This window comes from Artibeus jamaicensis, unplaced genomic scaffold (genome assembly GCF_021234435.1).
Source record: "Artibeus jamaicensis isolate MK-2021 breed Jamaican fruit bat unplaced genomic scaffold, CSHL_Jam_final contig_465, whole genome shotgun sequence".
In the NCBI taxonomy this organism is placed as follows: Eukaryota; Metazoa; Chordata; class Mammalia; order Chiroptera; family Phyllostomidae; genus Artibeus; species Artibeus jamaicensis.
In genome coordinates, this window is record NW_026521843.1 from 18,110,520 (window position 1) to 18,126,547 (window position 16,028).

The following is a 16,028-nucleotide window of genomic DNA, read 5'->3' on the forward strand; positions in this document are numbered from 1 at the left end:
TAAGCAGCCATTTTTAAAAATCACATTTTCAAAGACATGGGGAAGTACTTATGATGTTAAGTTATAAAACGTAGGCTATACAACTATCTGGTCAATATAATCTCAATATTGTTATTATGCACACACACAAACACATATACACACTCATACATATAAATAGCATAGACAAAGTCTGAAAGAAAATACAAAAATTATTAACAGTGTTATCTGATAGTGAAATTGCAAATAATTTTTTCTTTTTTAGACTTTTTGGTATTTTCTAAATTTTCCATAATAGTAATAATTAGTTTTATACTCAGAAAACATTAAAAATTCATTTTATAGTCAATTCTGAAATTTTTATAGTCTATATAATAAATAAGGAATAAATATTTATAGCACTCAAAAGTGTATACAAATGATGGGAAATAAATCAGTAATATGTAGGAGTATAATTTCCACACATGTATAGGTGAGTAATTTTGAATCCAAAAGATAGCAGTATTTTATCTTAATTCTTGCACATATAAAGTTGATATTTAGTAAATAAGATATGCAATCTTAAAATAAAATTGGTGCAAGGCATCTAAAAATTGTGCTATTCTGGCATAACACTGGAGATACAAACATTCTCCAATGTAATAAAGGTACCCAGTGTTAGATTCAAACAGGTATAATCTATTACATGCATGGTGGCCAATAATTAACTAACTGAATTACATTTTTCCCCAAAGTGACTAGAATTGGTCTATGCTAAAGAAAGAAATACAACACCATACCATTATTTTAGTTGGAAGAGCCGCACCAAAATTTGTGACAAAAAAATTTTAGAACTGTAAGAAAATCTGGTGGCTTTTTGTTATTATTGTTAACGATTTCTTACTAAAAATTCAAGTCAAATTGCTTAGAGTACTAAAAAAGCATAGCAGTAGTGTATGGTCTGCAATGACTCGAAAAACTTTAGGACATGCTCCAATGTTTCCTCATTTGCAGACCACTGCCTACTGAACACGGTCTTTGAAGGGAAGGACTACATCTATGCTCTTTTACCAATCTTGAATATACATTAGAGTAATGACACAAAGTGATGCCACACACACAAAAACAAACTGTATGTCATTTAAAAAGTTAACTTTAAAATATGATTCTGATATCTGTGATAAAAAAATCACATAAATATGCAAAATATAAAATACATCCTAACATTTTTTGTAAGAGCTGAAGTTTACCACTTTTAACATAAAAATTCTGAGATGAATTAATAAAAACAATTTTCATATGTACCACAGAGCAATAAGTTTAAATCAGACTATTTTGAGTTGTGTAGCCCTTTATTAGCAACTAAAATAGAAGGTATCTGTTGTACAACACGGGTAGTAATGAACTATAACTGGAGAATTATTATATTCTAATACAGATCATTTATAAATGCAATTTCTTTATTAAAAAGCTTCCACCTTTTTTGTTTGTGTACAATTTGCAAAACTATTCTGAAAGCGGAATATATGTGCACAAGTCTGCAAAGAGTGCAAGTTTAGGATATGGTAAATGCTTTACAAGTTACTTTCAAAAGAAATGCCACAACTGGGCCATCACATTGCCATCTTTTTTGATCAAAATATTTGATGCCAGCCTTCCTTCCACTGCCCTAAACTATAAAGCATTTTTAATGAGTTGAAATTAAGGAAGGACTACACCTACTAGAAAAGAAGAGAAGAAAGTTCTATTAGTTTGAGGTTTCAGAATCCCCCCAAACCAGGACCAGGATCTTGGTAAGGGCTGGGCTGGGACCCCGAACAGAGAATGAGCATGTGCAGGTGGCATCCCTGAGGACTCAGAGCTTCAGTGGACCGTGAGTGCTCCGGCTGCATAACTCACTGAACTGTCTTGCCAGTTTCTACACTGGCTTGACTGGGCATAATTCAAAAAGGAAAAGCTCATATTCATTCCATTCTTCTGGAGCTCTGTGATAGCCTGGAAAAAGAAAAATGTGGTTAAAACAGTCAGCATAGAAAAAATGAGCCATCTTTAAATGTGCTGGTGGCTTAACTTTTTCCACCTCACAGCCAAAGCCCAGATCTCTTTCACTCTTCACCTGTTTCTTGAATTTCTCATTAAATGGGAATAAATGAGAATTTACTTCATTCTATCAAAGAAGTTCTCCCAAAATAGCTTCTAGATAGTATCAGTCATCTCCCACCCCTTCCTGCCCTTATATTTAATAAGTCCACTTTAAAAAAACAAGTAACTCATAGAATCTTTCTCTCTATTCTCTAAACTAAACCGTAGCTACTTCTACTACCTTGAGATGTTGTTGTCTTTTCTTTGTCTGACTCCGCCTAAGTTTGAAATGTATATAAATTAAGTTTCAAGAAGTATACCAGGATTTTTACTTTAATTTTTATTGGTTCATCATTATATAAAAATATTATTTGATTCAATTCTGATATTAATAGAGCTTATTCTAGTTTAAATTTCAGAAATTAATTTAAGCCCTTAATAGGCTTTTCTTCCAATTAGTCTACACTGAGTAAGAGAAAACCCTTAGTAAAAATCATAATGCAGTGTCTTTCACGTCACATTAAATTAGCACTGTACTTTCAATGCCTACCCTAGACTATTGCAGACCACCTATTTTCTCCATGATGTCTCTGTCTTTCCAAACAATGAGCCCACTGTGACTTTCTCCTCCCGTTAACGAGTACAACTTTCTTCATTCTTAAAAAGTATTGCATTTTCTTTCAGAAAATCCATATTGTTTTATTAGTGGAAAAAATAATGTTATTATCTCTTTGAAAAGCCAGCTAACCAAGACTTCTATTACTACCATTTCTTAAAAATGAACTGATTTCTTGTAAAGAGAAAAATATATAAAAATATATACATGTCATCTATCTTGCTTTATTAACTTATACATAACTAAAGTTCAAGATCAAAACCTTCCATTTATTTTTACAGAGTATAGGACCCTAAATAAAAACCAAGGAATCAGTAAGAGCATATCTCCTAAAAGGTTACTTTGGTTTATATTTATAAAAAGCATACTGGAATTGGCTGAGGATCTAGAGAAAATGGGTGTGCATTCTAAATAACTTTCTGTATTTAAACGAAAGTACTGGCCTGACTTTCAGTGATAAATAACTGTATTCAAGTAACCATGACAACAGAAATTCAAATTCTCTTAAATGTACTAGAAAGAAAATGGACTATATGTACTTAAAACCAATGCTAATAAGGTATCACAAATGCCTTAAGATATTTAAGATATTTTAAAACATCATAGGATCAGATGTTAAAAATCAAGTCTTCTGAGTGGATTGAGCGCGAACCTGCCAACCAAAGCGTCGCCGGTTCAATTCCCAGTCAGGGCACATGCCTGGGTTGCAGGCCAGGTCCCTAGGGGGGAGTGCATGAGAGGCAACCACACGTTGATGTTTCTGTCCCTCTTTCTCCTTCCTGTCTCCACTCTCTAAAAATAAATAAATAAAATCTTTTTTTAAAAAAATCAAGTCTTCCTAAAGATACTCACATTTAATAACACTCCAATGGGATGTCTTCCACATATAGTATTATGGTATTTCTTCAAGTAATTGCTAAAAGATACAGGGTCTAATTGTTCTATAATACTCATACCCTAGAGAGAGAGAGAGAGAGAGAAAGAGAAAGAGAAAAAAATGAAAGAAAAAGAAAGGACACAATTTATTACTTCCTAGTTACATTTTTAAACTGTTACTTAGAGCTAAACACGGTAACTTTTCAATTAAAAGGAAATATATAAAATACATTAAAAAAAAAATCTTGTGAAATACCAAACTCATTCCTTCAAAGTTCGTCTCACTATAGTCAACTCTCAATAATATGTACATTTTATTAATGGAAAACTTTTCATTTCCACCTTAGTTTCCCCTGACCTCCTTGTATGTTTCTACATCATCTTCACTAGTTTTTACCTAGCTCATAATCCTCAAACATATCACAATTTTATATTTCTCTTATATAAATGTTTACAAAAGTAAATCTATTGTGAAAATTTTCATCAGAATCTGGAGTTAAATTTAATATATGCTTGTTTTTTACCATATACACTGTATTTCTCCTACCAGTGGCATAAATAATCAAGAATTGATTATAATTTAACAATTTCCATAACTACACTTAAATATTAACAGTGTGCAAGACATTTTAAATTATCAGTAATTATGTGGGTTTGCAATAATATAAAAGATACTACAAACTTATAACATAGTTTACATATTTTTTAATTTTCAACCCATATAAGATTAATAAAAGATTGAACAAAATAGGCCTTTTACGAACAACTTAAAAAATGCTTTTTATCTCTTTACTACTTTAAATAAGAATACTATCTTCAAGAGTTTTGTTCCGAATCGCAATTTTTAGACTGCCATTAAAACCACCGCTATGACTGGGTCCCCTCCTCACACTAAACTCCCTGCTCTGCTGCAAAGGCACTCAAACTGTGTTCTCGTAATTAACACAGAGCAACTTTAACTCATTTGAATCGAGCAAAATAAAGTAATGATTCTCACTCATTCATACAGCAATGACCTTACCTTGTTTTCTTATTCTGGTAAAATAATTTACATTTGTTTTCAATAAACTGGGTTAATATCCTCTGGGATAGATGTAAATGGTAGTTTAACTAGGAAATTAACTAATATATTGTGTAGTTTTTAAATTATATTCAACACGTTTTAACAAAACAAGCAATGTGTAAAAGCATCCAGAGAAATCACAGTCATCTGAAAAATGTAATCAATAGATGACAGATAAATATTGTCATGGCAGTATCAAAATTTAAATAAACTTTTTTTAGAATATTCAAGTCCCTCATAAACACCATCACATTCTTTTACAAACATACCTAAAAGACAGGCATATACACGTATAATCAACTTTCAACGGCTCCCACATCAAGTACCCAGCCTCACACTTTTCTGCGACCAGTGCTGTTTCCCCTGCCAACTCAACTACAAGGCTTCCACACCAACAGTCTCCACTGGCATTTGTTGTAAGCCCAGAGACACATAAGCTAACTTTAAAAGCTAAACCCTAAGGCTTTGACCAATGGGGCTGCATTAGCTGGGTGTTGTCCAGCAGAGCAAAAGTGGGCCTGGTCCCCAACTGGGGTGCATGCAGGAGGCAACCGATCCATGTTTCTCTCACACGTTGATGCTTCTCTCCCTCTCTTTCTCCCTCCCTTTCCCTCTCACTAAAAATAAATAAATAATATCTTTTTAAAAAAGTTAACCCTAAGATAAACAATTAGTATTATAATTCTGGTACAAAAAATCATATTATTTCTAAGTCAAGAATAATGCAGACATGAAGTAATAAATCTCTTCCATAAATACAGATAATCAAGCTATGACTCCCTAAAGATTTTAAAAAAAACCTGAGACATTAAAAAAGGGTTAAAAGCTTCAAATTTTTTAATCCTAGGCTCTTCCTCATTGACTACTCTGCTTGATGTAGTAAAACAAAAGACATACTAATAATTCTTTAAATATGGCATACATATTACATGAGAACTTTTTAATGCTCTTGGATGAAGTCTAAGAGAATTTACTTAAGTAAAATCCCACTCATTAATAAATTATGTGACACTGAGGTTCCAATGTATGTATTAATGTCAAAAGCTCAAAGGACATTTCTGAACTTATCAAATTTATATGTTGACATGAGGAATTCAAAGAGAAGGCAACTAATGATCCCACTTTAGAAGACAAAGAATTCAAAGCAACTGACCAAGAATTTTCATATAGAAAAACAAAGTTATAAATGCAGAGAAGATGCTACTAAATAAAGTGTTCAAAATGAAGAGATAGTGGTTAAATTAATTACAACAACAAAAAATTTTGAGAGTAGAATATGAAGGATTAAAGTTAAAATTTTAATTCTCTAAAGTGTGTTATATACCTACCAGGGCAAGAATCAATTTCACTCCACTCAATTCTCTGAAGACTACGATAGTTAAGAGTTACGCCTTTTTATAAAGGAGAAAAGTTTAAGTCTTTACACTGAAAAATTCATGAAGTACACAAACAACAGCAATAATAGTAATAAAACTGCAAAATGGGACATCCATTAACTAATTAAGAACACTGGCAAATATGCTTTTGTATATATTTAGTTTTGATGCTAACAATTTTGAAATAACATTACCAAAATTCCAAGATAATGAAAAGTAAAATGCTTCTCAAATATGCTTAATTAATTTCTCTATTTCTTACAATACTGGAAGACATGATCGGTGAATCTGAGATCCAGGCAACGGGAAGCTTGCACAGAGCCTGCATACTGAGTATTTGTTCCTACAAGTTTAACCTAATATTAAGCAATGAAGCAGGTCACTACCCATTCAACTCTAAGACATGAATCAGACTGGATTTATAAGGAATTTAGTAGCTTTGGCAAGAAATCCTCAGACTGAAAGCTGACTCTTTACCTTGAGAGGACAAGAGCAGAGGAAATCTAGCTATCACTGTGCTCACAAGTAATGGGTAAAAGCTTGCAAAGTCAAATCCCTGTGGCAATCCTAAATGAAAGCGGCAGTTCTAACCATCAAATTCAGGACTCTGGCAAAATAACAAATATCTCCCCCTTTTAAAATGTTTATATAAAAATATTTAAATTTTTATTTTAAATATTATCACAAAGAATAAAATCTCCCTCTGAAATAAATACCAAAGAATAGCAAAACTTTTTTAGAGGCTTTTCAGAAATAAAACCTGGAATCATGTCTTTTAACTATGAAAACATAATTATTGTATTTTCAGACTCTAAGATGCAACTTCTTTACCACATTTTTTGCTTCAAAAATTTCCCCCTCTAAAATCTAGGTGCCTCTGGGGTCTGCACCATAAGACACACCTAGGTTTTAGAGGAGGAAAATAGGGGAAAAATTGAAGCAAAAAATGTGGATTTAAAAAACAAACACCAACAACAAAAGTTTTTTAAACGTGTGTCTTACAGTCCAAAAAATACGGTAATCACCATATTATCAAATCAGTAGGACTTAATTTTTTAAGCAAGGATACACATTTATGTTGGTGAGATGGGCACACCTCTAGGGAAGAAACATTCTGGTCTCTGTAAGAGGCATCAAGATAAAATATTAGAGTAAAAAAAAATTTGTGGGAAAAAAAATCACCCTAAAGATAGCAGTGCCAAGAAGCAGTGTACTATCTTAAAGATGATATATAGTTATCTTAAATTGTTATCCAAAATAGCTATCTTGATGATGTTTTAAAAGTATAGCAGTGAAAACTATTAAAGAAACTATTGGTCTACATTCAAGAGAAAGAAGCATGAGTAGACAAAGATGAAAAATTTCACTTTCAAAAGAGTAGAAGAAGGGAAGATAATTAATTGAAGGTCAAATAAAATGAAGTGACTACTAATAAATGAAGAAAGTAAAAAAGTTATAAGGATGACTACAATGACATTTTTTCAGATTCTCTCTGCCAAATTATAATTTGCCCAATGCCCATACTGAAACTTTGGTCTATGTCAAAGTGGTACAGAAAAAGTGGTACAGAAACATATGATTCATGTATACATATAAAATATAGCTAATGTTTCAAGTGCTGATCCAAAAAGTTAGCAAAAATCACTGTCTTAAAATATGCTCCGCTTTCTTTACTGTAATTACTGAAATTACAAAGTACTAGTTACCAAAAAACATGGTCAGTAGCCAATAACATCATGACTTTCACAATCTACATCTCCCATAACTAGTTACCTTCTCTCTCCCCCTTCCATCATTTGAAAGATCCAATTAGTTTTCTCATATATTACTTTTATTTCTTATGTGTTTTTTTCGCATAATTAATTTCCAAGATACTCAAATGCAAGCGGTGTTAACATTTTGTAATAAAACAGCCATTTTTCTTTTGCTTTTAGAACCTGGAAATACTTTCATTTATTTTCAAGCTTTTTAATAACTACATTTGGTAAGACTTTTCTGATAACAAAAAGAACCAAAACTTAATAAACACACAAATTTTGAAAAGGTTAAATCTAAAATTTTATACTTAAAAATGTCACTATCAAAACTCTCCAAATGTATAATTACTATAATTAGAATTATTAATATTTTATAATACTTATACAGAGAACCATCATACTCTATTTGCTCTAAAAGACTGTATATAGAAACTAAGATATTGGTTCTCAAATGAGTAAGATTATTTATAACACATAACACAAACTGATACATTAAAAAAGGAATACAGGGAAGAATATTTACCATTGGTTATATAAATCAATTAAGAAAACACATTATGTAAGAGTCTGCCTAGTCCTGGCTGGTGTGGCTCAGTGGACTGAGCACCCGCCTGCAAACCAAGAGGTCTTTGGCTGGATTCCCAGTCAGGTCTGGGTTGCAGGCTGGGTCCCCAACTGAGAGTGTATGAGAGGCAACAGATTGATGCTTCTCTCCTTCTCTTTCTCTCTCCTTTCCCCTCTCTCTAAAAGTAAATAAATCTTAAAATAAAATAAATGCCTGACAGTCAGTATACATATATACACATATGTATGAAAACATGCCCAAGTATATAAACAGAGCTAACTATTCTTAATCCATTCATTCTAATTCCCAGAACTGACTTATGACTTGAATTAACAGCATTCTAAGAAAAGAACAAAACATTTATGAGCCATTTAAAAATTCTGTAAATAAATAAATGCTTCAATAAATGGACCACAGAAATCAACTCCAAGTGAAATGTTACATCAAATATTAAACTCAAGTCCTGGCTGGTGTGGCTCAGTGGACTGAGGGCTGGCCTGAGAACCAAAGGGTCACCGGTTCAATTTCCAGTCAGGGAATCAAACGTGCCTGGGTTGCAGGCCAGGTCCCCTGTTGGGGGCAGGCAAGAGGCAACCACACATTGGTGTTTCTCTCCCTCTTCTTCTCCCTCCTTTTCCTGCTCTCAATAAATAAATAAATAGAATCTTTAAATAAATAAAGTCAAGTATATTAACATGAAGCAAATGCTTGACACATTCAGAAATTGTATTCCAAGCTATTTAAATAAATTTTTTAATGCTATACTCTGGTAACTTTAGACATCTAAAGTAAGGTAAATCAGATGCAGATTTACAAGTCACCTAAAGCTCACCAATTCTACTTATACTTTTTGAAATTTCAAAGATTTAACTAACAGAAAAGGCAACATTTTCTGGAAAAGTTATAAGAATCATGCTAATGTGTAAATGATACTCATTTTTGCTCTGGCTCAAAGTAAGAAACCAAGGTCTATCTAACTGATTGTACACATCAGGAGAGACAAATAAAACTAGTATTCAATACAAACTAACAATTGACATAGAGCTAGCAGAAAGGCTAAAAGAATTGTTGAGTATGGATGTTACATATACCACAAATATAGAATAACAAAGAATATTAAAGGATTTAAATGTTAACACAATTCTAGAGCATTCCAAAGGATTCTATTATATTCCCTTGCTTGTGAACAACATAACATGTAAGTCAATGTTTTGAGGAAAACATCTTCCTTATGCTAAAAGCATCATCCACTGATTTACCAATTCCTACATTTAAAAAATTAAATGTTGCCTGACTAAAATTCGCAAGTGATTTAAATAGCTAAATATTGGAGAAAACAAGGACATTTTGTTCTTCTTCAACAGATCAGGAAGCACAGTGATAAAAACTTACCTACAAACTATTTTAGGAATAAAGATTTTGGGACTCTTTCCAAACTACTGAAAGGGGATCTCCAGGGGCAGGCATGAGCAAGCCGATTTTGAAAAAGTTCCACAGACTATTTCAGTTGTAAAAACAGACTGATGATTAATGATTACTACAGCAGACAATCTCATCCCTGCCCGGCTTTCATTACCGCCTACCCTCTCTCCTTAAACCACTGCCAATGCCCACTGTTACTACTCCTGACACTGCTGCAGAACCTACTCGCTACAACAGCCAGCGTAACCTTTACAATATGTAAACTACAACATCTCATGGCCCACTACACTTCCGTAAATTTCTTACCCTGGAACGTAAAGCCCTGCATTATCTGACTCCTGCCTCTCATATCACAGCTTGTACCATTCTTATCCTCAACTACTATACTCCTGCAACACTGGCCCTTTTCCCCCGTCTGACACACCAGTATCTTTCCCATCTTCAGGTCTTTACACTAGCAGCTCCTTCCATCTAAAAGGTCCTCCCTCTGACCACTACTTGGTTTACTGTTCCTCAACATTTACATCTCAGTTTAATGTAGCTCCTCAAGGAAGTCTTTCTCCAATCAGCCTCGAATCAATTATCTCAAAACCCTTTTAATAGTTTCTGTACAGCGCACACTGCTTTTGGCAACTAACATACATTCTTACCTTTTTTTAAACAATGTGTATTTCCCTCCCGTGAGAGTAAACTTTCTATGAGATCATGTCTGCTTGCTTACTACCACATCCCCACCAGCACCTTCACTGCAAGTGCACTAAAAAATGACTGCCAAGCCAATGTACTTCGCTATTACAAAGAAAAACATTTTAAAAAGAATCTTGTTTTAAAATTAGGTGGTGGCCTGACTGGCTGAGATATCATCCTGCAAACCAAAAGGCTGCAAGTTCAATTCCTGCTGGAGCACATGCCTGGATTGTGGGCCAGGTTCCCAATGTGGGGCGTGTGAGAGGTGACTGATCAATGTCTCTCTTACATATCAATGTTTCTCTCCTTCTCTTTCTCCTTCCCTTCCTGTCTCTCTATAAACAAATAAATAAAGAAATCAAAGAAAGAAGAAAGAAATCAATCTTAATAAAAAAACTGGCAAAATGAAAATCCAAATCCCTACTTACTTGATTGACATCTTCACTTGGATATCTTAAAGGCAACAGAAAATATTCCCTAACACAATTTATGATCTCTTTACCTCCTAAAAAAGGTGGGCCTACCTTTTCGTGTTTCTGACCTAAGTGAACAGCAACACCCTAGGAGTAGCATAAATAAGATATTCAGGAGCCCTCCTTGACACTTCCCTCTCCAAGTCCAGTCATAAATTTGTCTTTTAAATATACGGAATACATCCACTCTGGCCCTCTCTTCTACCACCACTTCCCCATCCAGTGTTTAAATTACCATTTCTCACCTGAATTACCCCACTAACCCCTCCACTTCTCCCCTGGCATCCCTCCTACTCATGTGCTCCACTGCAGCTCTATGATCTATTCAAATACAATCTAATTTATCACTTCCCTACTTAATATTCTTTAAACAATCTGTTCTAGATCCTCTAGCATCATTTCTCACCACTCCCCCATCCATTCTTTCATTGATTCATTCAGCAATATATATATACTGAATACCCACTATCAGGCTGATACAAAATTGACAAAGATGCTAATCTCATGAATCTTATAACCTAATTAATAGAGGAAGTTATCATCAACAAATACTAAGTCACGGTCACAGAGTAATAAGTACTAAGATGAAGAAAAAAGCAGTGTAAGTTCATGGAACAACTGTTCACCATAGGGGCACAATGAAAAATTGTGGCCATATTTTTGGGTTGTTCCAATAATGAGAAGAAGCAACTGGCGAACTCCAGGGATGCTGACCGTCCTGCAGTACAGGCCAGCCCCACACACACAGTACTGTTCTCATCCCACGGCACTTTCACACGTCCATGTAGGTGACAAACCTGCTTGTAATTATCTACCTCCTAACTCCATTTTACATACAAACATAAAGGAGTTATATACATTCTAATTACATAGATTCCCCAGGAATGGAACTACCTTATAAAGTAAAGGAGACTGTATACTGTGTTTAGTTTACAACTTTACTAAGAATTGATCACCATTTGAAAAATCAAGTCATTCAGTAATGTAACTTAGTCACAAATACAAAATAACTGTGTACACTCCCATTTGTAGTATTATATTAATGATACTATGTGTGTAAGCATCTAACTACTTCATTATGTCTTTACTAATAAAAACTGTGCCTGGGTATATACATTATTAAATATATATTAATTTGTTATAAATTACTTTCATTTCATGTCTTTCTCATTAACCTAGGGTATTTATTTAATTTAATTATGTATATTAGAAAGTCATATGCAATAATTCATTCATTTGAAAAATATTTACTGGGCACCTACTTATGTTCAAATCATTATTCTAAGCATTTCAGACACACTAGTGAAAAAAAAAAACCCAACTAACGTAACTGTAATAAGTCAGTCAAATTTTTAGTTTGTTAGAAAAGAAAGCAGAGCCAGGTAATGCGGGTTGGGAATGCTGAATGGGTTGAGTATACAGGATGCAAAGTTAATTAGGGGGTCAGTAGGCCTCACCGGAAAGGTGAAAGCTGAGCAAAGCCGTAAGGTAAGTGAAACAGCCAAGTACAAAAAAGGGTAAAGCTTTAAGCTAGGCATACATATGGCATTTCTGAGGAACAGTAAGGAGACCACTGTGTCCACACTACCTTCTAAATATTTCTTACATCTCTATATTATAGTAACTTCTTTTTAAGCCTGTTCGAAAACTAGACTGTAAGCCCCACTCCGTAAGAGGCCATGTTTTCTCTTCTTAATATCATCAATACTGCACAGAGTGCCAGTACACAACAGACACCCATTAAGCATTTGCTGTATGAAGCAAATAAGTGATGAATGAACCAGAAGAGTTTTCTGAAGAAAATGACAGCCAAACCTCAAAAAAATATTAGAACTAGAAATCAGAAAAGAATGAAATGACAATAAAACCAAAAGAAAAGTCAGTAACCTAAAATCTAGACAAAATCCCAAAGGTAAAAAATATTAGGCCGTAACTGTACTTAAAGTAACAAGATGAATTTAAATATAATAAAATCTCTTAAGTAACTACATTTGAACTCATTCTATCTGTCTCTTAATAAAATGTACAATGCAGTATAAATCTACCTATAAGATCAGATCTAGATTTCTTACTAAAAGGTTCTACCTACTTTAGACTAAATATTCTTGTACTAAAGCATATGCATAAAGCTTTTAACACAGTGGTAAAGTTCATTTTAACAAATAACAGACTTAAGTGCTGGCAGAGTTTAAAGACAATTTAGAGACCATCTACTCCAATTCTCTCATCTTAAGGATGACAAGTTGAGGATGAGAGAATTCAAAGGATCTGTCAAAGGTCACAGCAATTTAGTGATACACCTGCTAGGTTCAACAATGTTTATGAGCAGATACCAAAATAACTTACAGGACTTTTTAAATACTAAAGAAGTACTATCGCTACCATACTACTTCAAGGAAAATGACGGAATCACTGTCTACTGTATTCCTGGGCCAGGTAAAAAATAAAATCATTTTAAAATTCTGTATTTAAAATAAGAAACTGAAATTCCATTTAAGAAAAAAACTATATGGCCAAAAATAGAATTAAGTAATAAAATAAACCGAAAATTTGCTCTGGTTATTTCTACTTAACAGCAAGTACTGGCATTAGTACCCTGTTGTCCCTAAAACTTTTCCCCCAAATAGTATCTAAAACCCTAATCTACTTATTATTGTTAAGTAGTCTCATGAACCAAATAAAATGACAAAGGAAATTCCTACTAATAGAACAGGGATCATTTTTATAACCAATATTCTTATGATTATCAACTATATTTTGCACATTTAAAGATAAAGAATTATTAGTCCATTGTATATTTCACCATATTAAGTCTTGAATCACTAATCTGAAATTAAAGAAATCTTAGAGCATTAAAACCCCACACCTGAAAGACTTACCATTTTATCTAGATGTTCAATGGATCTATAAATCTCCCCCTGGGATTCATCATAGTAACTGTAACGGAACCTCTGACCTTGAAACAAATATCATGTACAAAATAAAATAGGGAAAAATTAGAAGCTAAAAAGAAAGCAAGCGCTTACCAAATAATTTCAGTTCTCAAGGAAGGCAAAGCACAGCTTAAGCCTCTGAGAGAATCATTCCCAAAAGCCCTTGTACATAAAAATAAAAGGCATATTTGGGAAGGTAATAAAGAAATGATATATCACCAGTGTTTTATGATGTTAAAACTATTTCAAATTATAAAACCTTATAGTCACGAGCAATACAAAAGACTAAAGAAACGAAACAGCTTAAAAGTTAGAAGCATTGTTAAATATATTATATCAGTCTACAATGAAAAGTAAACCCAAAGAATATGATGCAAGAAAATTTGGTTTAAGGGAACTGTCTCAATGTAACAAGTCAACGAAAGCTTAGCTTTTGCTTACAAATGCAAAGATTTGATCTCTATTATAGGAAAAAAATGTGTAGATCAGAGATATATGTGGTCTCTGTGATTTTCATGACTTAAAAAAAGTTTATCTCATTTTCACAAAACTTTCTACTTGGAACAGTATCAATACAAGTGCCTTAAAATAGGATTCACAAAAGAATATAATAAATAGTCCTACTCTGACAATAAAATCTCAGTAAGGGTACAAGCAGAGAACATTCCATGTCTCGCTGTTCTCCAAACAGAGGGTAAAATGCAAGAAGCTCAAAAAGAAGACAGAAAACAAAATACTGTGGAAATAAATTTTTCTTCTTATTCAAGTCAGAGAAAAACGAAAAGAAATGTATCATAGACCCACATACTAACTGTGGACTGTTATACTGATTATGGTGCATCTAAACCTTTTTTCCAGCAACATCTTTATTTCCAAGAACTTACTACTTTTATATTTCCTTATTTGCAAAGAGTCACCAAAATGCACTTCTAAAGGTATTACAGCACACCAGTCATGCATGTGTGCACACACTATGTGTCTTGCGGTGCATTTTCAGAGTAAGCTCACATGTTCAATTATTAACCTCACACTTTCCTAAAAAAACACCATCTTATAAATAATGAGCAGTAGAAAGTTATAAAAAGCCCTTTTGATGTCTCTTTGGAAAAACCAGACAGCACAGTTCTTAAAACTTCAGTTACCTGCTGATGCTGGTTATCTCTGATGGTCACCTTTCTACAATATACATATTTCCTTAACTGTCACATTTTAAATTTTCATATACATTACTATGTAGCACTACTCAATGTAGCAGTTCTTATTTTCCCCCAAGAGCCATTATTAAATCAATATTGCATCTTACGTGGTATCCTAGAATCAAGCAAGATGTTCTGAGACAATTATCTGCATTCTGAACATAAAAACCTCTCCTGTAAACACTGAGACTCAGTACAGTCCTTGCACTAAAAAATTCTTAAGCAGTGACAATTCAGCACTCAATGTCCCTATATTAAATAATTCATCAGACTCTTTCAAAATTTAGGATTAGGTATAGATTTGTTTGTCTCTAAAGGATGTATATACTTCCTTCTACTTAATAGAAAAATATATAATTTACCCCATTTTTCCTATTTGCCAGGTGACTGTCAGCAGGCTCAAAAACAAATCTAAAGTCTGTCACAATAATTCATTGATTCAAACAGTTATTGACTTTTACTTCAATTTCAAGTTCTTTTGATAAAGCTGTCCAAAATGTTTGAAGGAACAATTGCATGAATAATCTTAGACAAGGAAATTCTGACTCGATGTCACTGAAGTAAGCAATATCCTTGTAAGAAATCAAGATGAACATTCTTTGAACCTGACCTGCTTCAGGTATATACTAACGCATTCCTTGCTCTTTCTTCTAGAAATAGCTATTATTTTTAACTGTCAATAGTCCCTGTGACCAGGAAATAACTGTCTCTTCTGAAGACTACTCTTGGGCGCAAAGAAAAATACATGTACTTTGTGATCGCCATTTGCACCTCGAAAGTCTGTGTGGCTTATCTCCAGGTTCAGAGCTACTATTTCAAATAGGTGAAGGTGGCTAAACTTGCCTTAGTGCAAAGGGTAACTATACTTAAAAATGTTGTCTTGTTCACATGGATCATTTTAGAGATAAGGTGTACTTAAAACTACTTCTGAAGTAAAAGTACATAGAATGTTTGAAACCTAAAAATGCTAAATCAACATGTAACTTAATAAGACAAAATACACAGCAAATCAATGAGCCAATAG

General features: G+C 33.4%; 1 protein-coding gene across 2 annotated transcripts in view; it reads right to left on the reverse strand.

Moving 5' to 3' along the window:
• Positions 1-364: 364 nt before the first annotated feature.
• MEMO1 (mediator of cell motility 1) overlaps positions 365-16,028 on the reverse strand; it is a 112,790-nt gene continuing 97,126 nt past the window's right edge. Inside the window, exons 5-7 of one of the 2 annotated variants that reach the window (XM_037146596.2) lie at positions 13,755-13,831; positions 3,509-3,613; positions 365-1,953 (exon numbers count right to left, since the gene is read on the reverse strand). In XM_037146596.2, coding sequence (XP_037002491.1) covers positions 1,822-1,953; positions 3,509-3,613; positions 13,755-13,831 — 314 coding nt within the window. In that variant the 3' untranslated portion in view covers positions 365-1,821. The remainder of the gene's footprint in view (positions 1,954-3,508; positions 3,614-13,754; positions 13,832-16,028) is intronic. The other variant, XM_037146597.2, reaches the window with a different exon arrangement.